This window comes from Rhododendron vialii, chromosome 2a (genome assembly GCF_030253575.1).
Source record: "Rhododendron vialii isolate Sample 1 chromosome 2a, ASM3025357v1".
Taxonomy (NCBI): domain Eukaryota; kingdom Viridiplantae; phylum Streptophyta; class Magnoliopsida; order Ericales; family Ericaceae; genus Rhododendron; species Rhododendron vialii.
In genome coordinates, this window is record NC_080558.1 from 23,713,400 (window position 1) to 23,738,038 (window position 24,639).

A 24,639-nucleotide genomic window follows, 5' to 3' on the forward strand; every position below is an offset into this window, starting at 1 on the left:
TTTTGCCTAAACTGCCCTTGCGGGTTTTCAGTCTAGCGAGCGCTTTATTTATACCTTAGTTTTTTGCCTAAGTCGCCCTCGCGGGTTTTTGACCTCGCAGGCTCCTTTAATTTTTGCTTGGGTTTGCCCACCCTTGTGGTTTTCGACCCAACAAGCATCTCTCATGGGTACTACTTCCTCAGCTTGTTGATGTTGACTAGTGTTGCAAATTCCATCCCATTCAAGCCTGCGATGTATGCTGCTCCTCCAAACAGTATGCATTTGACAAAGTAAGGTCCTCCCCAATTTGGTCTAAACTTGCCCCTTGGATCCGAAATGTGGCGACGAATTGCTTTGAGCACCATATCCCCCACCTTAATATCTTCTGGCTTCTCCTTCTCGTTGAATGCGCATGCGATGCGGCGTTGATACCCTTGCACATGGTATAATGCCCTTAGCCTCCTTTCATCTAGCAATGCCATCTCCTCGTAGCGGTTTTGAACCTAGTCTTCTTCAATCATTCCAGTCTCAGCCAGAACCTTTAGCGAAGGTAACTCTAGTTCGATAGGCAAGATAGCTTTCATCCCATAGACCAGAGAGTAAGGGGTGACCCCAGTTGAAGTCCTTTCGGTCGTACGATAGCCTCATAGTGCCAGAGGTAGCATTTCTGGCCAATCTGTGTAGATGTCAGTAGTCTTTCATAGAATCCTCTTGATGTTCTTGTTTGTAGCCTTAACTGCTCCATTAGTTTGAGGTCGATAAGTAGATGACCGATGATTTTGTATCCCAAACTCAGCAAACAGCTTCTTTGTTGCCCCTTTGAAGTGCAATCCATTGTCACAGATGAACTCGTGAGGTACACCATACCGATAGATGATATTAGTGGGGATAAACTTGGCCACATGAGTGGTTTTGAGGGTAGCATAAGAAACTACTTCCACCCATTTGGTGAAATAGTCAATGGCCACTAGAATGAACTGATACTTGTAGTTTCCCTTTGGATTTATATTCCCAATGACATCTATCCCCCAGGTGGAGAATGGCCAAGGGGACATCATGTTATATAATTCCGTGGGGGGAACACGCATGCGATCAGCGTGAGTTTGGCATTTGTAGCGTCGACGGGCATAGTCAGCACAGTCGGCCTCCATTGTAGTCCAGTAGTATCCCTGATGCAGGATTTTCTTTGCCATGTGGTTCCATTCATGTGCGGTCCACAGATTCCTTCGTGTATTCCCTCCATTACCTTACGGCTTTCTTCTATGGTGACGCAAAGTTGATTGGGGCCCAGGTGTGCTCTTCAATACAATGCTCCTCCGCAGACCACAAATCAGGTGGCAAACTTTCGCAGAGCCATCTTGTCCTTTGAGGTGGCTTCAGAGGGATACTCTCATTCTTCTAGAAATTTCCACACGTCTTCGTACCATGGTTTCCCATCATCCTCACCTTTCTCAGTGAAGGTGCACTCGCATGCCGGTTTGACCTTCTGTTTGATCATGAGAGGCCGCATTGTGAATCCCATGGGTATTTCGACCGTAGAGGCTAGTGTTGCCAGTGCATCTGCAAACCTATTGCTCACTCGTGGAGTTTGCGTGAAGATGACTGAGTCAAATTGTGGAATTTGATCTTCTAGCACAGAATTGTATAGCTTCAGTTAATCTTCTTTGACTTTCCAATCTCTTCTCTCTTAGGACACCACCAGGTTTGAATCTCCAATCACTTCCACCCTTTTTACCCCTAGTTCCAGGGCTATCTCCATTCCAGCAGTGCAGGCTTCGTACTCAGCTTGATTGTTGGTGACTTCAAACCTCAGTTTATATGACAGAGGGATATGAGAGTCGTTTGGGGAAACCAACAATACCCCTATGCCATATCCACGTTGGTTTGATGCTCCATCGAACTAAAGCTGCTAGGTGTCATCCAAAAGACATAAGATGTCTTCGTCGGGGAACATGAAGTCTTCTACCTCAGCCTCTGTCACCGGGGTGATCTACCAAGAATTCTACCTCAGCCTTTCCTTTTACGGATTTCCTTGTCATGTACTTGAGGTTGAATTCTGCTAACATCAATAACCACCTAGCTAGCTTTCCGATAAATGCTGGCTTCTCGAAAAGATATTTGATTGGGTCTAAATGAGAAACCAGCACTACCGAATGTGCTAGTAGGTAGTGACTTAGTTTCTTTGTGGCCCATACTAGCCCCCAGCAGGTTTTCTCCAAGGGAGTGTACCTTGTTTCATAGTCCATCATTTTCTTACTAAGGTAGTATATGGCGCACTCTACTTTGGCATCGTTTTCTTGTACTAGCATACATCCCATGGATATGTCCGTCATTGAGAGATACAGAATCAGTGGTTTCCTAGGGATGGGTGGTGATAACACAAGTGGATTTTGAAGATACTCTTTGATTGCCTCGAATGCTTGTTGACAATCCTGGGTCCATTCGAAATCAGTGCCTTTCTTCAAAAGCTTGAAGAGAGGTTCACAGGTGGCTGTGAGCTTTGAAATAAACCTGCTGATGAACAATACTTTCCCCAGAAAGCTCCTTACTTCCTTCTCTATCTTTGGTGATGATATTTCCATGATAGTCTGTATCTTTGAAGGGTCCACTTCGATTCCTCTTTGAGTGATAAGGAATCCTAGCATTTTACCGGGCGTTACCCCAAAAGTGCATTTTTGAGGATTAAGACGTAGCTTGTATTGTTTAATCTTCTCAAAGAACTTTTGAAGTGCTTCATAGTGTCCTTCCCTTTCCTTTGATTTGACTATCATATCGTCGAAATATACTTTGACTTCTTTGTGCATCATGTCGTACAGCAGTATTGTCGCCATCCTTTGGTAAGTGGCTCCAGCGTTCTTCAACCCGAATGGCATCACTCGGTAGCAGTAGGTTCCCCACGGCGTGGTGAAGGTGGTCTTCTCTCTATCTTCAGGAGACATTAGAATCTTATTATACCCAAAAAACCCATCCATGAAAGATAGCAGTGCATGCCCTGCGGTGTTGTCCACAAGTTCATCTATGTGCGGTAATGGAAAGCATCCTTTGGATTGGCCTTGTTGAGATCTCGAAAATCTACACAGACCCTGATTCCCCCAGTTTTCTTCGGCACTGGAACGATGTTGGCTACCCATTGTGGATACTCGGTGACTATGAGAAAATCGGCGTTGATTTGTTTAGTGACTTATTCTTTTATCTTCAGGACCCAATCAAGGTGCATACGTCTTAGCTTTTGTTTAACTGGCTTTGCATCAGGATGGAGGGGAATTTTGTGCTGAACAATTTCGGGGTCTATTCCAGGTATGTCCTCGTAAGACCAGGCAAAAACATCTGTGTATTCTTTTAGCAAAGAGATTAGTTTTTCACTTTTTTGAGAAGATAACATTACACCAATTTTGGCTCGTTTTCAGAGCCTATGTTTGTTGTGATTATTTCCTCAGAAAAAGGTTTAGCGTGCCTCTCTTCTTCTCTCTCGATGAATTCTAGAATTTCTTTTGGGATTTCTTCCTCAAAAATTGGATTATCAGAATCCATACAGTTAATCATAGGCAAAGTGAAATACTCTAAATCTTCCTTCTCATTGCTAAAATTGTCAAAAGACATTTCAGAGTCAAATTCAAAATAAATATCATGCCTTGGTATTTTGACCAGGTTTTCCTCGCTAGACTCGATTGTTTGAAAAGATGAATCATTAGACTCAGACTGGGTCGACTCGGAGTCAAAATCAGAATCGGAACTAGGATCGGAGTCTACATTTTTTACTTTATATTTTAGAGTATATTCCACAGTCCAATTTGGGTAAGCCCCTTTTTCAACATCCACAATTAGCTCAGACCAGTCTTTTTCATCACCAAGGTTGATCATCAGCACCTCATTGTCATCTTGATTCGCACTTTCATTATTGTCACCTTGCAAGTCTCGGAGGGCCATTTGATTTGCTATTGCCCTTATCTCCTCCAGTTGAGCTTCGATCTTTGCTTCGTCGCTGTTGTCGACTCTTCGTATGCCAACAAATCCCCACCAATTACCAAAGCTATCCGTGATGAGGTGGATCACCCTTAGGTTCAGTGATATTTCGTCTAGTGGATCATTGTTAGCAGATTCTTCTTCTTCAGTTTTAGAGTTGTCGACCTCATTGACTGGCCAATAGTTGCCGGTAGGTGCATAAGGGTCATAGAAATAGATTGTGACTCTGCGAAGCTCTTCCTCTTCAATTATGCCTTCAACTTTTTCCTCATAGATTGTTCTTGCGAACATGACATGATCGTCTTCAATGATAGTTACCATAGGTTTTGGTTGATCCACCGGAGTAATGTATTCGGATGGGTCAAAATTCTTGGCAGCAGAGTGGGGCGAGCCAGATAGCTTGGTGACATCTTGAAAGTGCGAATCGAACATGAAGAGTGATGCGGCCATCTTTACCTGAAATTTTTTTTTTTTAGTTAGATTGGTTTAACTTACCCTCTTCTGTTTGGTTTTTAAAAGGCCTCTAAGGTTTAACCTACAAAAGAAAACTTTACAACATACATATATACAATGGGTGTGAGGAAGAACTTTTACAAGCAAATGCAAGTAGGGTCATAGCCTGTAGGTTCCTGGCTTATTTTGATAAGTTCGATGGCTCTCTAACACATGTAAGGTTTGGGTAGTCCTAAAGGTGCTCCGTTGTCAAAGGGCACCAGTCTTTTCACCAGCCCATCATAGGTAGCAATTGGGTGATTCCCTTTTTGATATACCACTAGGTACAAGTGACTATGGAGTTTGCTGAAACCCCTAACATAGCCCGTGACATGTTGAGATATTAGGTGAACTCAACTAGGTTGCCCGCTCGATGCATATGATAAATGAACTAAATAAAACATGTGTTAGTCTTATGTCGAACTTTCTGGTCATGGCTCTCAAATCCCCAACAGAGTCGCCAAAAACTGTAGACACCTCCCTAAAGAAGGGCATTGCCATACAGATTGATCTTCGTTTGTTTGTTTGGTTTCTACTTCATAAACCAAGATCGTGGATATTCCCATGGCTAGTAACATTGCCACACGATAGCGGTTATCATCAAAACAGAGTTGCCACCTAATTTATAAAAACTAGGAAAAACAGATAAAGATTCCGGGTACGGGAGCCAAAAGTACAATAAGGGAAAGGTGTTAGGCACCCCTCTCCGCCCAGTCGTGAGACTGGTCCATAGTTGTTTAACATAAGGTCAATACATGCTCTATGTAATTCTAACACATAAACTGATTAATTAGCCTTTAAACAGTTAACGGTGAGCCAAGACTATAATTGAAACATGCATCAGAACAAGCAGAATAAAACAAGATGTCCCAGGGAGATAGATCTCGCGGCTGGTGAATGGATGTCACGGCCGAGAGATCCTCCTGGTTCAATGTACCGGCTGATGGATCGAAGGTCCAGCCGATGTTCTTCCTCACACCAGACTAAACGATTAACAGATAATCAAAATCCTATGATTAACATGCATATACTGAAAGTAAAATGAACCAAAGGCCCCTGGGCCTCACCACCTTGATCCCTCAATGGCTTGATTGCTTCGGATTAGATGGGATAGACTAATTTGCTTCTTGAAAACCCTATGTTTAGGGTTTGAACTTCGGGGTTTGATTGTCGAATTAACGGTTGCCTTCGGAAGGTTAGGGCTTTTGTAGTGGGGAGTTGAGAGAATATATTTGCAGAGTTTCGTGACTTTTGAGGGTGATTGAATGTATGAATTTCGGAACCCAAAGGCTCCTTTATATAGGCACAGGGATGACACACCTCAACCAATCAAAATCGATCGATTGAATTGGAGTTATAAGACAACACGAACTCCTCATGGTAATCTCCTTACGTAGCCCGAACGCTTCGAGATTTGGCTGCTAGGGTTTTGTGATCGGATCAAACGATTGACAGAACATTCCAGAATCTAGAAAATAGACGATCTAGCGGCCGAGTAATGGATCTGGCGGCCGAGTGAACGATTAAGCAGTCGAAGGACAGACCTGGCAGCTAAAAGATCAATCTCTCCGGGAGATTTTCAAGCTACAAGTTTCACGGGTAAAGAAATGATGTTGAGGCCGTAAGATCGATGTTAGGGCCGAAAGATAGATTTTCCTAGAATACTGTATTTCTGTCTGAAAGGCTATTTGGCTCTGGATTGGGTCCTCGAAGTAGCTAGAAGTTCTCGCCATAAGTCCTAAGGTTCACGAGAAGTCAATCAGCAATCACTGTATCCATATCATCATCGGGATGGTCCCCAAGGTGGGACTTGAAAAAATAGTTAGGCCAAATTGGGGTGTCTACAAGCGTGTATTGCACAGTACGAGGAGCGCCTTTGTGTTTTGAAGTGTGATTTTGAAATGGTTCTTGCAGCACCTGAGTACGTCGAGAAAAATTGGTTGGTACCCTATAAAGAGAGGTTTGTAGGAGCTTAGACAGACAAATTCATGCATTTCGGGAACCTAAGAAGTAACAGGTAAATGCTTCATTCGCAACTCCGTTACTTTCCTTAATATTCATGTTATTCATGTGTTTTTGGAAAATTTTCATATATTCATGTTATTTGCTATGGCCAATATCTTGCCATATTTATTCGCAGGGCGGAGAGTTCACATTCGAAGCTAAAAAATCATCTAGAAAACTCGCAATGCTATTTTGATATTATATGGGAGAAGATTCACAGATTGATGCTGTTACAAGTTATTGAAGTCAAAGCTTCTTTTGAGAAGAGCCTTAGTTGTGTGCAACATGATTTTAGGACAACTCTATTTGATAGGCTAAGGGGAGCTGTTTTGTCAAATGCCATGACACTTATTTTAGCGGCGTCCCATCAAGTCGAATGGTTTGTGGAATCGATGTGTGAGTGCGAGTGTTCTTTGAGGCACACCCATGGTTTACTTTGCGCTCTTGAGATTGCTCCTTACAAGATGGCAAATATCCCCCTACCGATTGAGTTAATCCACGTCCATTGGAAGAGGCTTTCTTTACTTGCACCCCGGAATGAGGGTTCGATGGAGGAGACACTTTTGGCTCACGTTGATTGTTTTTACAATAAGTTCTTGAATGAAGATCAATATGATGCAAAGGTAAATTATGTTAAGAAGATGCAAGAGCTTGCTCGTTCGAAAAGCAATACTCTCGTTGAACCCAAAGTGAATGCAGAACCACGTGGTCGGAAGTCAACGAAAAAACAAAATGCAGCCAAAGAACAAATTCGACGAGTAGGGATCCCTCGGAGTTTGAGAACGTTCTGGCCTCCCTTCAAACCACTAAGGCCGTCAAAGAGAAACCGCGGCGCAATCTGAAAGGGAAAGCAAAAGTTCTAGCACAATTTTGGATATGGCCATTCATCAATCAGTTCCCCGGAAGCAATACGACCTTACATAGAATCGGTCAAGGATGTTGAAGATGATGGGAATTGTGGGTTTCGGGCAATGTTGGGCCATGAAAGGTGATGTTCATGAGTGGTTAATGGTAAGAAGTGATTTGCTGAAAGAGTTAGAAACACATTTACACATTTACGAACAAGTGCTAGGGGGGATCTAGAGGGCTAGCGAATTACTTCATATCTTGTCATGGTATAACAATCTGGAGCCCCGAGAAAATTGGATGACAATGCCAGACATGGGTCACATCATAGCATCTGCTTATAATTGTGTCCTTGTCCATTTATCAAATATTCAATGTTTTACATTCCTCCCCCTTTGATCGAAGCCCTTACCCTCCATGAAACGAAAGGTTATTGCTATCGGGTTTGTTGACGGTGGACACTTTGTACAGGTATGATTTTGGTAAATTATTTGTTGTCATCTATATAATGAATTTTGCTCCTTAAGTCCAACTTAATTTATCTTATATAAATACCTAATGCAATATGGCAGATATTCCTAAAGCCAGTTTTCCCTATGCCGCCAATAGCTTGCAATTGGAAAAGACATCGTATTTCTATCACTAAAAATTGTAATGCAGCACATTTGCCACTACAAGAAAAATTGCATTTTACAGCGTTGAAAAAACGCTATTAAATGATATGTACCGTATTTCTCCAAACTTTGTATTAGCCGATGTTAAAAGTCTTAGACTTAAGACATCGTTTTTTTAACGCTATAGAACGTGCACTTTAGACAGCGTTTTATGACCGCTATAGAATGTGAAGTTTCTACAGCGTTTTAAGCGTTCTTTAAGAACACTATGGAATGTAAAGTTTCTACAGCATTTTAAGAACGCTATATTAGCCAATTTTTTGCATTTTTTTTAAAATTCTATAAATAACAATATATTAGCATTTTCAAATAAGATCATGGTAATTTCATTTAAGAAACAAAAATGATTTATTCCATTCAACAACAACTATATCCAAATGTCAATATACAATAAACAATTCAACCATGGAATAAAGATTCATTACATTAGATTGGAAAATAATTTTCCAACAAAAACTACATAAAAGAGCCCGACTAATTGGACTCATTGAAAAATAACTAATGTAATTCTACTTTCCTGAAAATATAATCATGCACTAGGCCAACCATCTGATTCTGCAGATTTTCTTTACTTGAAGCTTACTTCTTTGCCAAGCTTATACCCTTTTTGCTCCCAAAGCCAACCGCATAAATGGGCTACTTGAAACCCTCCAAAATATGAGAAAAATGCCCGTAGGTTGAAGTTGTATTACAAGTTGTAACAGCAAAAATCATCTCGAAAAAATGCAGCACGTAGTAAAAGTCCGAAGAAAAAACAATTGCAACAAGAGCTATAATAGACATCCACACCAAGCAAACAAAAGCATGTATTACCTTCTTCCAATTCCTCCTCATCTAGAAAATTAAAATTTGGTTACCTGCATTTAGGAAAAAAAAAGGGGCTTAAGTGTCAGATTATGTAACAAGGTCCCGGGTTAAAAAGAAACTTATAACAATACCAAGCAAAAGAAACTAATGACAAAAAATATGGATCCACTTGATAGTGCATAGCAAAACCATTCCAGAATCACGCACCACCACAGACATCTCAGTTGGTACCCCAGTGGTAGAAAAATATAGACACAGGAGCAACAACAATTCATCATCAGCAACTTATTAGCACCAAAATGCACATACCTTGATTTTTTTTACTAATCTCGACTTTGAGGCTCTGCAAAGTTCATCCATTTTCTGCAAGACACTTTCTATCAGCCATTCTTCATCAAGCTAGAATCTTAGATGAAAACTTATATGTAACATGTAGTTCTATCATTTTTTTAGCGAACGGCCAAAAAGAAATATATACTGAGCAAACAATGGCACAAGAAACAAGTTCCCAGATGGACATTTATTCAATTGTTAGCCATCCTAGGAATACTATCAAGCCACACGACAACAATGCATCCGTTGAAAGTCCAAATCATAGACGTTCCATTAGACAGATCCAAACAAATCACAATAAAATTATACCAGTTAAAACAAGTCTTAAGCTTGAAGTTATCAGTTTCTACATGATACTCCACATAAACCACAAAGCATCACCAAAGGAGATAAACAAGATATCCATAACACCATAAACCTTCAAAGTGGGAGTGAATAATTTGAGCATATTAAAACATATTACTTAAATTGAATGCACTTTAAGATAGGAAAAGCTAGGACTATTATACCTATTTTAAATCAATTAGATGTCATCTAGAGGGAACTCAGATACTACAGGAATGCACTGCTCCGTTAACTTTTCCTATCGTGAAGTTAACTCATATACTACATGAAACTCAAATAAAAGACTACCCAATCCCATAGCAAAAAACAAGATCAGAGAACAAACAGTCATATTTAACCAACCAATTTGGAGTGATCTTGTTTCTCCAATATGTACCAACAATGAGAAAGACACCATGAATCTCCATAAAAAAGGAAAATTGATGAGCTATTGACACTTCTTTTATGTGATAGCTGTGAAACACACAATTTCATCAAGTTTAAATAAGAATATTGCTAGGTTGTAAGTTGTAACTAGTTACTACCTTCACAGATAGATTGGAACTCCTTAGACAGTTAGATGGCTTACAGTCCAGTCATCTTTACAAAGAAAGAAAAGAGTTAGTGATCAACAGTTGATATCTATATCATCAGGTAATATGAAGACTCAGGAAAAGAATATAGGTTTTCGATCATTGATTGATCTTAATTTGTTGCATTACTTAGTAAAGTACTTTCATCGCTTATGAACTATTAATACTTCATTTTACATATATTTCACCTAGCAATCATTATGCTAGAATAGAAAAGAGAAAGAAAGAAACATGTAGGTGTACACACACAAATATTATGCCAATAAGTTAGTAGTCTAGAAAGCATAATGGATTTGGACAATATAGATTATAGACAGATATTTGTTAAGCGGAGTTCACTTGGATGAACATATTAGTCATGGTACCCAGTACTTTTTCTCCATTGGTGAAAACTGAAAAGACATGCATTTCAGAGGCACGACGACTTTACTTGAGTGAACTAGGTTTAGACACAAGTCAGTCACCCCTCAGATGAGTCAGATTAGCTTGACTTTATTTGGCATCACAAGATCACCTAGTATTATGACCCTATGGAGGACATGGACCTCATGCAGAAAATAATGTGATTTAGAGTTCAACTAAATAGTCCATCATCTGTAACTCCACCCAAAATGAATCTATTGAAAATAACCAAACTCATAAACTCCATTTTCCAGGACAAAGAGATAACGGTTTTGGCCTTCTCAATGGGCTCAATTGCTAAAATTGTTTCAATGAAATTCTGTTGCTACTCACAAGCACGTGCATCATGCACAAAGCACAATCAACAAAGAATAGGTCAAACAAGGTTCATGATTAAAGAGAACCGAAAAAATACGTGTTTAGGGACAAGAAAGCATGACAATGCATCAGTACTCTAGGGCTTAGCTTTAGTTCTTTGATGACCGTACAAACAGAGTTGGGGTTGGTCCACATGAACCAAAAACTCAGTTACATATTGTAAACAAAATTGTAGAACAATAATTTAGATATTGCTTCATTTAATCCAATTAAAAATCCAACCGGCATAGAAACTTTGAGGGATGCAAATAACACCACCAAACAAGTGAACAATCCCTTAAATCCAACACCCAAAATGTTCGGGATTTCCTTCGAACATGTGGTGTGCATAGCATTCCCAATAATGGAAGTTTTTTGAACTTACTATATGATTGTTGTTGTAGGCAAAATTTGGGAATCCTGCAAACCTTATTTCAAATTTCCCATTTGAAGGAAGATGGACAATGAAATATTGGAGTAAACACTCTCAATTTCTTCAAGTAGTATTCTGAGTATTGGGAAAAGAACAGGTAAACCCCTTAATAATGCATAAAGCCATATGTAAAATAGAGTCTATAAGCAACTAAATCCAGATCCTAATCACTGGTTCAAACACGCTGATCATGTAAAATAAGCATGATATCAAGGACATTATCACTTTCTTATCAAGTAATGGAACAATAACCACTGAAAATTCCAATGAAAACCCCTAGAGATTAACCCTTAAAAATTGATAATAAAGCTACAGAACACCAATAAATCGATATCCCAAATAGGGAATGCAATATTTGAATCTGGGTATTAAACTAATAATCAAAAAATCGAAATAGGTAGTGGAACCATCAAATCGCATAACAAGAAAAAGTAATGATCACATAGTCGAAACAGTAACAAACCTTTGGTTGGAGGACAAAACGAAATCAGGAATGAAACCCTAGTACAGTATTAATCGATCCATCCTCGTCCAACACCAGCTCGCACGAAGTGAGAAATCAATTGGAATTTTCACAAAATCGATTGGAATTTCAGAGGACGTGGGATTTCTTGGGATTTCCCATGGAGTTTTCTGCACCTAATATTTCCCAAGAAGTGATGAGGAGAACAAGCACCAGTCCTGAAAGCGATTGAAGTTTTCAGCCAATTTTGGGCGCTAGGGTTTGGCTTCTCCAAAATTTTAGTGCAGCTCTATAGTTTACTTAAATGAAACGCTATTATAATTGGTGCGCAAGCATTTTCTTCGTTTCTTAATGCTGACCGCTGTAACTGTCTCTACAATAGCATTCCTTAAAGAACGCTGTTGGCTAACGTTATTAAAAGCCATATCTGTTGTAGTGTGCGGCCATTCAGAAGTTCAACGAAATCATCGACGTTAACGTACCAACAAAGGAGGTCATCGATGTGAATAAGGAATTTTAGATTTAGAAATGATTTTATGTGTTCTATTATATAATGTGTTGTAATGTTATGAAAATTAAATGATTTCTTTACATGTAGTTTTCAAATCATCAAGGGGACTCTTACGTTGTATTTCTATTTGAAACTCATAGTTGTCAAGTTTGTGACATTCTGTTCGGAAATTAGAATCCAAGTGATGGTATAAAAATCAGCTATTAAAGTCCGAACATGGGTACAAATTTCGGATATTATTTTCCAAAATTATTGATCCAATTCGAACATTAGTATCCAAATAGTGTCATTCTATTCGGAAATTAGAATCCAAGTAATGGTATAAAAATCAGATATTAAAGTCCGAACATGGGTACAAATTTTGGATATTATTTTCTAAAATCATTGATCCAATTCGAACATTAGTATCTAAATGGTGTCATTCTATCTCATAGCTGTCATTCTGTTCGAAAATTAGAATCCATGTAATAGTATAAAAATCAGATATTAAAGTCCGAACATGGATACAAATTTCGGATATTATTTTCCAAAATTATTGATCCAATTCAAACATTAGTATCCGAACGGGTACAAAATGCGTTTTTTGGAGTCTTCCTCATCAAACGGGCTGACAAGACTATTCAATGACTGTAGACACCCTAATTTGGTCTAACGATTATTTCAAGTCCCACCTTGGGGACCATACCAATGATGAATGGATATAGTGATTGCTGATTGACTTCTCGTAAACCCATAGACTTATGGTGAGTATTTTTAGCCATTTAGAGGATCCAATCCAGAGCCAAATAGCCTTTCAGACAGAAATACACTATCTTAGGAAAATCAATCTTTCGGCCGTAATATTGATTTCACGGCCTTAACATCATTCTTTCACCTGTGAAACATGTTGCTTGAAAATCTCCTTGAGAGATCAATTCCAAGGCAGCCAAATTGATTCTTCGGCCGCAAGAACTATCCTTTTGCCGCCACATCCTTTGCTCGGCCGCCAGATCGTCTATTTTCTAGATTCTGGAATGTTCTGTCATATGTTTGATCCAATCCCCAAAACCCTAGCAGCCTTTCTCTGATGCGTTCAGACTCTGAAGAAGATTCTTCTAGAGATCTTATTGCCCTAGAATTCTTTATTGATTCACGCCATTTGATTGGCCGGAGTGAGTCACCAATTGCCTATATAAAGGGCCCTTAGGGTTCAAAAATTCATATGTGCATACACCCCGAAGTACAAACCCTAACCCTAGTATTTTCGAGAAGCAAATCAGTCAATCCCCTCTAATCCGAAGCAATTAAGCAACTGAGGTATCAAGGTGGTGAGGCCCAAAGGCCTATGGTTTGGTTTATTTCTTGTCTTTATACAGTTATCGTGGCGTCTTGATTTTCTGCTAATCATTTAGTCTGGTGTGAGGAAGAACATCAGCTGGGGAATCAATCCTTCGGCCAATACATTGACCCAGTGGGATTCCCCAACCGTGACATCCATTCACCGGTTGAGGGATCTATTTTCCTGGAACAGTTTATCTTTTTTGCTTATTTTTATGCATGCTTCAATTATCATTCTGGCTCACCTTATCAACTATTAAAGGCTAAAATCGGTTTACGTGTTTAGAATTAAATAAAGCGAACAGTAATCATATGTTGAACGATTATGGGCCAGTCTTACGACTGGGCAAGGAGGGGTGCCTAACACCTTCCCCTTATTGTACTCTTGGCTCCCGTACTCGGAATCTCTACTTGTTTTTCCTAGTTTTATAAACTGGGTGGCGACTTTGTTTTGATGATAACCGCTATCGTGTGACGATGTTCCTAGCCATAGGAATATCCACGATCTTGGTTTATGAAGCAAACAACCAAACAAACAAACAATGATCAATCTGTATGGCGATGCCCCGTTTAGGAGGTGTCTACAATGACACTTCAGATTCTTTCAAATAAAGCAGCGGGTTATTTAGAGCAAAAAATGGAGTTTATGGAGCAAATTTCTTCCTAACACCTAAGATTCATTCAAATAAGACAACCGATTTTCTGGACCAAATTTACCGACATGACTATTCAATGACTCATGAGATTGTGTGAAATAATGCAGCGGGTTATCTAGAGCGAAAAATGGAGTTTTTGGAGCAAATTTCTTCCTGACACATGTGATTCTTTCAAATAAGACAACCGATTTTCTAGACCAAATTTACGGACATGACTATTCAATGACTCATGAGATTGTGTGAAATAGTGCAACGAGTTTTCTAGAGCAAAAAATGGAGTTTTTGTAGCAAATTTCTTCTTGACACCTGAGATTCTTTCAAATAAGACAACCGATTTTCTGAACCAAATTTACCGACATGACTATTCAATGACTCATGAGATTGTGTGAAATAATGCAGCGGGTTTTCTAGAGCGAATTTCTCACAGGACTTTTCAATAACAATGACACCTCAGAATCTTTCCAATCATTTAGTAGGTTTTCTGGAGCCAAAAAATGGGATTTTGGAGCAAAATTTTGTTATTATAACCCGTGCATGCTCAATTCTACGAACTACTATCCTCCATCATTCCATATCAAGTCTCTATCAAAGTTTTCCTTAACCACTTCTACGAACTACTATAGGTGCATCATTCCTTATCTAGTCTTTATCAATAATGAAATAACCCATCCAAAACCATTGTAGAATGGAAGATTCATCAGCTTATTTTGAAGATTTCACAGATCATTTTACTACGGACACAATGAGATATTTTTTGAAACATATTTTCCTATGTACAATGTGGGTAATGGTAATATTAGATGCTTAATGATTAAATTCAGCTTGTATTACTGATTTGTAACGTGATCTATTCAAACCTGTTTTGCATAGGTCTTTCCCATCGAAACAGTGTTAAGCGAGTAGTTGATCTCTACCGCTACGAAACACGGTTTTGGAATTATCATCAAGGGTTCAGAGTTAAAGACAACGAAGCGAAGACCGAGGATTAGATTTGCATGCCAAAGAAGTGGGAAGAGCCTACGTCAGACATGTTGCAATTTGAAATGTGAATGCCCATTTCAAGTAACATGTGTTAAGGAGGATAAAGGTTGGACTTTGATTGTATTGAACGGAACGCATAACCATCCATGTGCACTTCAAGAAGAGGGCCACCCACATAAGACGAGGTTGTTGTCCAAACATATAAAAATGATGGTTTAGATGTCATCGGAGATGCTCAAACCCAAAGAAATCCTACGTATAGTAAACCAAAAGGATGACTGCAAAATGGTGACAATCAAATCAGTCTACAGCGTTGTTACAAGCATAGGAATAAGCCCCCTCAACAAAAGCCCAAAAATGATTTGCCAATGAAGGATGACACAGACACGGACGTAGATTTCTTTGTAAGTAAGTTTAGCGCATACGATGTCCACATTCAGCAACAAATATTTGAGAGGCTGAAAGCACAAGTTATTGAAAAGGCCACAAAATCCGATAAAGGAGAAGAAAAAGGAAAGCATTTTTCGGAGAAGGTTCCTCAACCAAAAGTTATTGCAGAGGCTGTAAAGACCGACAAAGGAAAAGGATTTGTTGTGGAAAAATGTCCTATTTCCCCATACATGAAATGGTTTTCGATCGAAATTAAAAAATACATTGAGGAAATTATAGATGTTAAGGAGGATTGAAATTGTAGGTGTCGGGCAATAGCAGTTGGGTTAGGTCATGATTAGGGATGGCAATCGGGGCGAATATGGGGAATTCCGTACCCGATCCCCGAAACCGAACCCCTACCCATATTCGCCCCGATACCCGAACGGGTAGAGGAGTGGTGAACCATAACCGAACCAAACGGGGTTCAGGTAATCCCCGAAACGAATGGGTAACCGAGAGAGAGAGAGAGAGAGAGAGAGGGGGATTCGGCCAGATGATCAGCTGAAGCAGCATCGGATTTGTCACAACTCCATAAATCTTCCCCACCATTCATAGATTCTGACGAGCAAACCCTATTCTTCACTGTACCGTTTTCGATCGCTTTGCTTCAGAAATCTATACATCTGTCTTCAGTAAAAAGAGTGAAACCCATGGGCCATAAACATAAATCCACGATCCACTGATCTAAGCTCAAAATAAATAGATGTAATTAATCAAAAAGCAGCTTACAAACATAAAAGAAAACCAATTAGAGATTATGGGTACTGAGTGTGTGTGTGTGTGTGTGTGTGTGTGAGAGAGAGAGAGAGAGAGAGAGAGAGAGAATATGGCAGAGGGCCATGATGGTCAACGGCAAAGGGGTGATGATTGGCGGAGGGGTGAGGCCGTGAGTCGTCGTAGATCGAGAGTGGGGGGTGGGTTTTTAGGTGTTGGGTCTGATGGCTGCATGGAGTGGAGGGATAATGATATGTGGAGACCAAACCCTAACATGTGTTATTATATATAAAGGGATAATTATGTAATTTCCAAGTTTTGGTTATTTCGGTTCGGTTCGGTTTAGTTCAGTTTGGGTATCGGTTTGGATAACAGATGAACCATAACCGAATCGATACCCGTTCGGTTATCCAAGACCTCAACCATACCCATATCCACGGGGAAAATTTCGGTTATGGTTCGGGAAAAATTTCGGTTATCAGTTCGGGTACCCATCGGTTTGGTTCAAATTGTCATCCCTAGTCATGATGAAAAGGAATGGATAAACATTAGAAAGATATCGTTCACAGATTGGAACATTATTTTTCCCTTTACGAGGGGACATTCGGTGATAAAGAATTGGCAGAAGAGTTGCGCCATAATTTGAACTTCTATCGAAGTCTCGCTAGCTCCAGAGGATAGGATGATCATGCCAGAAATGGGTCACATCATAGCATCCATTTTTCAGGTGATGGTCGTCTTCTTATCGAATCATCAATGTCTTACGTTCCTCCCACTACAATATCCGCCCCTTCCCCCTGAGAGTCGACGTTTGATTGCGATCGGACATGTTAATGGAGATCACTTTGTAACGGTACATTTGCGACCGAATTCCCCCATCCCGCCTATTGCAAGGAATTGGTATATACATCACTACTCATTCGCGGATGGATGGGATACACAATATTCAAACAAGATCGAAGAGTTTAAAAGCATAGTGGGGAACGATGTGGCAAAGACAGACATAATTGAACTAGACTAGGTTGGCTGGAAGGACTTTTATGTAAAATTTTAGTTCCTAGAACCTTATTGTAAAATATGAAATTTATGCAAACCCATTCGCAGGTAATGTTCTATGTTTGTCTAGAGCATTGCCCGTCCGTATGGCAATCATCATTTAAATCTAAATTTGCACATACGAGTATTGTCTAGCGAATTATTTGTGCCTAGGAAAGTATCAAGAATGATTCAAACCAAAAAATTTACATTTTGGTGCCCTACTTAGCATTCATATTTTCACGACATCCAATTATCATAAATATGCTAATAGTCATCCGCAATAAAACAAAAGTCATTTCACCACGGAAGGTAGTCCATAAACCATGGCCATAAAGTGTCCAAAATAAATACAACTCCATAAAGTCCATAAAAAACAAGTCATAGAACACCAAGTCTCAAGTACAGTCACGGCATCGGCACCTAGTGTAACAACTCGAGTAACGATATGAACTAGGGCCTGATGTGCTGGCTTCAGCAGCCTCTGGTCCCCTCAAAGTCCTTCGCACTTCAATAAATGCTTGTCGCAGTTCATACGGGCAAGTTGAAGTCGTAGTCTGTGGGCACACGCCCCTAAAATCTTGTTTATAATCGAGTGCGCCCTTTTGAAGCGTGGCGAAAATCTCAATTCAAAGTCGCCACTTGGATTTTTGTGGTATGCCACTCAAGGAACCGAACTGGAAACATTTGCTACGTTTGTTTGATTTTGAAAAGCCATAGACTGGTTCGTCGTCACCTTGATATCTGAGGTTCGGGAGCCAGGTAACGAGATGTGAAGGGTTTTAAGGCACCCTTCTCGCCCAATCTGGAGATCGGTCTCTACTCGGGTATTTGCAAAATATTTGGATTCTCTCTCTCTCATTAATCAATTTTTAGCCAATTAGAGTGGGGAATAGTTAAAGGGGATTAAAACTGTAACATGTTGGCAAGATGTGATAAAAGGCGTGCTCGCTTTATTGAAACAATTAGTAAAGGATGAAAACAGACTGTTGTGAGAGTTTTAAACAGACTAGAAGACACTGCCTTGGAATGAAATACGTAGGAAAGAATCAACGTGCACTGATCAAGTCACTGCAAGTTGACTCTACCTGCGTGCACCACACCAACAGATTTATACACCAGTAAGTTTAACACCACAACTCTTATTTTCAACCCTCTAGGCTCTGGAAATGACCAGTGCACACCCAGGACAAACCAAGCAGTATTATATACAAATAATATATAATTATAGACAACTTAAATGGGCTATAGAGCCACAAAATGAATGGACACCCCATAAATAGTGTGGGGACAAAACAAAGACCAAGGCCTAGTTACCCAATACAAAGGCCAGCCACTGGTCAGGGTGCTACCTGCGTGCGCGGGTAAACCACTACAGCACGTAGGCTTGACTCCTTTGACTAGTGCTTGGTTTTATATTTTCTAGATTCTAAAACATATTCAAAAAGATCCCAGGGGTATTCCACAACAGTAGATATGATTATTGAAATTAAAACTAGTAGTTTTAACTAAAGAAAGTAGTAAACTGGTTTTAACATGCTTCACAGTGATGAAAATGGAAAGAAAGACATAAAATAGCAAGACCCCAGTCCCCACGATGTCCTACACGTGTTACCACATAGTGGCGTACGTGTCTTAAGGACTGGCGCACACTGGTCCTTGCTCTAACGATTTTTGAAACCTTGCTAGCTTTAGGGCCAGGACTGGTATCAATTACCAGCCTTGACCTTGCCAGCCCCCCTTAGGGATCAAAATAAGAAAACAGTAGGTATGTTATACCTTTAGTTCTTGAGTTTGAAAGGATGATTGAGCTTTGTGGTTTGAGGTGTTTGAATGATGATTGAGTGTTTAGAGGAGGAAGAACAAGCTATGTTCTTGGATGTCCTTGTATCTTTTTGATTTGTAAAGAAGAGAGTACAAAATGGTAACCTTTTGAATTGAAGAAGTTGGTGACTTTGCAACCAACCTTGTAACCCCTTGGAAGACTATGGGGGGGGGGGGGGGGGGGGGGGGGAATATGTAAACAGGAAAGGGGTGTAACCAGCCAAAGGAAGGCTGGTTGGCTTGGAGTGTAAGTCTCCCGGGAAAGGTGATGGGAGGCTTGAGTGAAAGGATGAAACATCCCCTGCCTTAAGATAAGCTTTCAGATGAATAAACAGAGTGTAAGGGTGCCTCAAAAGTCTTGTGTTCATGGCTGAATAAAGGTGATGGGACAAGGTTTGACCGGCATACGTTGGCAGTTGACCTACGTGCGTGGGTCCAAACATCACCATGCTGGTCAACGGTCAAAGCTGATCGATGACTGACACGTGGCAACCGGACCGGCGCACGCTGGTGTGGGACCAGCATATGCAGGGAGGGTTTTGGCTGAGGGTTCTTGGGTTAGGTTTAAAGGGGTTTAACCGCTCAAAGCTCAATTACACTAACATTCCTGGGGTGTTCTTAATCCATTTCATCGTCGGGGAATCAAATACCATAAGTAAACTAATCTGGAAAGTCCAAAATAAGGTGTCTACATAGTTCTAGTCCCACCCAAAACATTGTCCAAAAAGGCCAAAGCCGCTGCGTTACACTTTTCCGCACTCTCGATATACGACACCTCTACGGGACGGCGTGAGACCCTGAAGTGGGAGACCGTCCTAAACCAAGGAAGGTTTTCGGGGTGTGACTCCCACGGGATTTCAAGCCTAACCGCAACTCGTTTGTCCACATTCATGACATGATCCCGCCAATTTCCCATTGACCATCTGTGTACGCGTAGACCACACTATACAAATGACTATTAGCACCTCTACTACCTTGCAATGGAACTAACGGAGGCCTAGGGACCAACTGCACCGTGCCGAACTGCCTTAATACTTTATCAGTTAGGTATGGCTCAAGGACGCCCATGGAATGGATGTAGCCAACGTAAAAAACAATATCTGGGACTACTTGCCTGCACTCTGTGTACGGGTCAAAAACAACCTGCCCAAAAAAAAATTCATGTTACAAAATATAATTTTTTTATTTGAAGATAAGTATCCGACTCAAAATAGTGCTTTGTATAGGTTTGGCAATGGCAATCACATGATTCTCGAATTTCTTTACATACTTAAGCTTTCCACTAACCTGACTAGGACGTAGATTGTCTAACATCCCACGATAGAGATCAATGGTCTCCATGGTAGTCTTCCGACGCGGCAACCAACGCACTGCTAGTGATAGGTCCTCTATGTAGGCTGGGTCCCTAGCATGTCGAAACATAGGAAAGTGCTCCTGAATCCATGCCTGCATTTTATTACACATAATACATATAAGTGATAATGATTAAATGGAATAAGAATACATCACAGTTATGAATGTGTCTGTGTCCGTATCCAAGTCTCACTCATAGTTGTCTATGTCCTGTGTCCATGTCCGACACGGTGTCCATAAAGTGTTGTCTATCCAACGTGTCATATTTGTTGCTAAGAACACATAAAGATAGTAAATTATGGGAAGCTACCGTTGTTCTAATGCTATCTCACAAAGTTCTTCTCGCTAAACCTTATTTCCTTCCTATTTCACAAATTTCTTCTCGCAAAACATGTAGTAGTAAACAACAAGATAAAAAAATGGAAAACCGATACACCAACTAGGAATAGGCAGATAAATTGGGGTGCATACTTGATATTTTCATGTGGAAGTGTCCGTGTCAGATGTAATCCAAATTCATTTACAAAATATAATTGAATATAACTACATACCTCCAACAAAGACATGTAGCCACTCAGCTGCTTGCAATTATGTCTGCTTGCTTGTTCAAGTTGTCTGTACAAATGGGCAAACCCTCCTACACCCCAAGCATATTCGTGAACTCGTCCTAAGTCCTCCAAAAAAGTGAGGTACTGAATAGAAACCGTCATCCCAGTCTTGTCAGCAAATAGAGTGCTGCCAAGGAGATAGAGCAAGTAAGCCCGTGCGCAACAATCAACCCTTTCGTCTTAAGTCCCCATCTAGCACCTCACTAAAAGTTGTCTTCAACCATTCAAACAAAACGCGATTGTTTGTTGTAACTTCATCCACCGCAACATCCTCCGTCACACCAAAACACCTCTGTACCATTGCCAAACACTCCTCCCTCGTCCTATCCACTACGTGCATAGCTAACCCCTCCACTGGAAGCCCAACAAACTGCGACACATCATCCAGTGTAATAGTCTTCTCCCCAAATCCAAAGTGAAAGCTATTCATCTCCGGATGCCACCTCTCCATAAAGGCAGACAGTAACACTTTGTTGCAGTATGAAGAAATAACCTGAGAATGTGGAAACAACCCTGAACGTCTGACCCTCACAAGTAACCTCTCATTTGCTTCTGCTATTGACCACTTCTTTAAATTACGTCCGTGCGAGTGCAGTTTCAACAACGGTCGCTCCCTACCGCTCCAAATATCAGCAGCAACATAGTTCCTAAAATCCACTAACAAGGTTCGGTCTTATGGACCAACTACCTGGTCTACCTCCTATTGCCTCGCCTAACGCCCTCTCCCTCGTCCTCTCCCCCGTCATCTGCCTTGTGTTGTTTCCTGTATATTGCAAACAATAGTTTAGTCTAACAAATGAATTATAAATGAAACATAAACAAAAAAATCTATAGTAGTAGTAGTAGTAGTTGAGTGAAATATATCTATCCAATTCAAAGCTAGAAACATAGAATCGTATTCTAAGTTTCATGTACCTCGTCCTTCTATTGATAGGACTCATGCTCATACTTCCGTACATTAGCATGTGGCTCATCCTCACAAATTTCATCATGTGGCTCATCCTCCCGTACATTAGCATGTGGCTCATCCTCCCGTACATTAGCATGTGGCTCATCCTCCCGTAGATCAGCATGTGGCTCATCCTTCTCTGCTGTAGACACCTCCCAAATGGGACATCGCCATACAGATTGATCACTATTTGTTTGTTTGGTTGTTTGCTTCTTAAACTAAGATCATGAATATTCCCATGGCTAGGAACATCACCACATGATAGCAGTTATCATCAAAACAAAGTCGTCACCTAGTTTATAAAAACTAGGAAAAATAGATAGAGATTTCGGGTACGGGAGCCAAAAGTACAATGAGGGAAATGTGTTAGCCACCCCTCTTTGCCCAGTCGTGAGACTGGCCCATAATCGTTCGACATAAGATTAATACATGCTTCGTTTAATTCTAAACAAATAATCTGTTTATTTAGCCTTTAAACAGCTAATGGTGAACAATACAATAATTGAAACATGTATCAGACGTAAGCAGAACAAAACAGATTGTACCAGGAAGATGGATCTCACGGCCAGTGAATAGATTTCAAGGTCGAAGGATCCTCCTGAATCAATGTACCAGTTGAGGGAAAGAAGTCCTAGCCGATGTTCTTCCTCACACCAGACTACAAGATTAATAGAAAATCAAAACGCTACGATTAGCATGTAAAGATTGTAAATAAATCAAACCAAAGGCCCCTGGGCCTCACCACCTTGATCCCTCAGTTGCTTGATTGCTTCAGATTAGAGAGGATTGATTTATTTATTTCTCGAAAACCCTAGGGTTAGGGTTTGTATTTCGGGGTTTGATCGTCGGATTGCGGCTGCCTTCGGAAGACTAGGGCTTTTGTAGAGAGGATATGAGAGAGTATTTGTGCGGAGTTTCGTGGCTATAAAGGGTGATTGATGATGTGAATTGTTGTTTTTGCCGTTGTGTGGGTGTATTTTCGGATTCCCAAGTGCCTCTTTATATAGGCAATTGATGACTCATTCCGACCAATCAAATGGCGTGAATCAATAAGGTAGTATAGGGTTAGAAGATCTTTAGACGAATCTGCTTTCGTAGCCCGAACACATCAGAATTTGGCTGCTAGGGTTTTGGTGATCGCATCAAACGATTGACAGAACATTCCAGAATTTGGAAAATAGACAAACTAGCAACCGAGCAAAGGATCTGGCGGTCGAGTAATGGATTGTGTGGGCGAAGAATAGATTTGGCTGCCGAGGAATCAATCTCTCAGGGAGATTTTCAAGCAACATGTTTCACGGAGTGAAAGAATGAAGTTGAGGCCGTGAGTCAATGTTACGGCTGAAAGATGGATTCTCCTAGGATTCTGTATTTCTGTCTAAAAGGCTATTTGGCTCTGAATTGGGTCCTCTAAGTGGCTAAAAGTACTCACCAAAAGTCCATGGGTTTACAAGAAGTCAATCATCCTTCATTGTATCCATTCATCATCGGGATGGTCCCCAAGGTGGGACTTGAAATAATCGTTAGGCCAAATTGGGGTGTCTACAGATGCCCCTCTTTGACTAAACTTAGACGGATTGCGAGACATGTTTAAGTAAGAGTCAAAGCCATAAAATAACTTCAATTTGGTCGAACCACTATTCCAATGTTTTTTTTTTTTTGAAAAAGGTTTTAGTTATGGTCAGGCCAGGAGGCTGCCTATGTATTCCACTAGGGAAATTCTGACCAATCGTAGTTCGAGGCACTAAAAGAAAAAGTTTGGAGGGTTAGGGACAGAAGACATACTTTCAGGCTTTAAAAGCCGTAGTGTAACATACCTGGGCTATGCCAGAATTTTGGCGAAGAGTAGTTAAAGGAGCGCAGGCCTACCGGGGAAATTTTTGCGGAGAGCATCGTTAGTATTTTGGGGTAGATCAATACACAACGGGTGAGTCGTTTGCTTTTCTTGATCATCCTTACTTTAACAGAGGAGAGCTCGGTAGAGTAGTCTATCCTTGCGAATGAGCTTGATGGAATAGATGTAATTGGGTGGAATCCAAACCATTTTCTAGAGACAATCAGACACTGGTTTTGAGATTTGGGGGCATGAGGCCAATAACTGGAGCACAGAGCTTGAGATGACAGAACCGAGGCACGGAGCCGATTGTAATCATGAGGCGAGAGCCTAAAGAGTTGAAGCTTTAAGCTTGAGGTGATACAACTGAGGCGTAGAGTCAGTTGATACTCAAGGCATAGAGCTTGAAGTGATAGAACCGAGGTGTAGAGCCAGTTGCAGTCTAAAGGTCTGTGCACGGAGCTTTTCCATCATAAATTTTGGCGTAAAGCCAGAGGATCGAGGCACTGGACCGATTAATAAAACCGAGGCGTAGAGCCAGTTGATTTCACGATTGACCTATGTCATGAGCGAGAGAGAGATGCAAAATATGTATGTGTGTATGATGATGGTTAGATATGAATAGATATGTTAATGATGTAATTGTTGCAGACTCGATGTGATAATGGTGATGCAATATGTGCATGGGCCTGTGCGTGTGTGTTGATTTAAGCGTTGAGCTTCTTTCAAGTTCAGGACTTGAGCATTCAGAGCGT

The 24,639-nt window shown here is 40.5% G+C and overlaps 1 protein-coding gene across 1 annotated transcript; it reads left to right on the top strand.

The window, feature by feature from the left end:
- The first annotated feature begins 15,868 nt into the window (after positions 1-15,868).
- On the top strand, positions 15,869-17,302 carry LOC131317327 (uncharacterized). Its single transcript, XM_058346885.1, has 2 exons — positions 15,869-15,995; positions 16,950-17,302. Exons 1-2 carry the CDS (start codon positions 15,869-15,871, stop codon positions 17,300-17,302), a joined length of 480 nt encoding a protein of 159 aa, XP_058202868.1.
- The last annotated feature ends 7,337 nt before the right edge of the window (positions 17,303-24,639 follow it).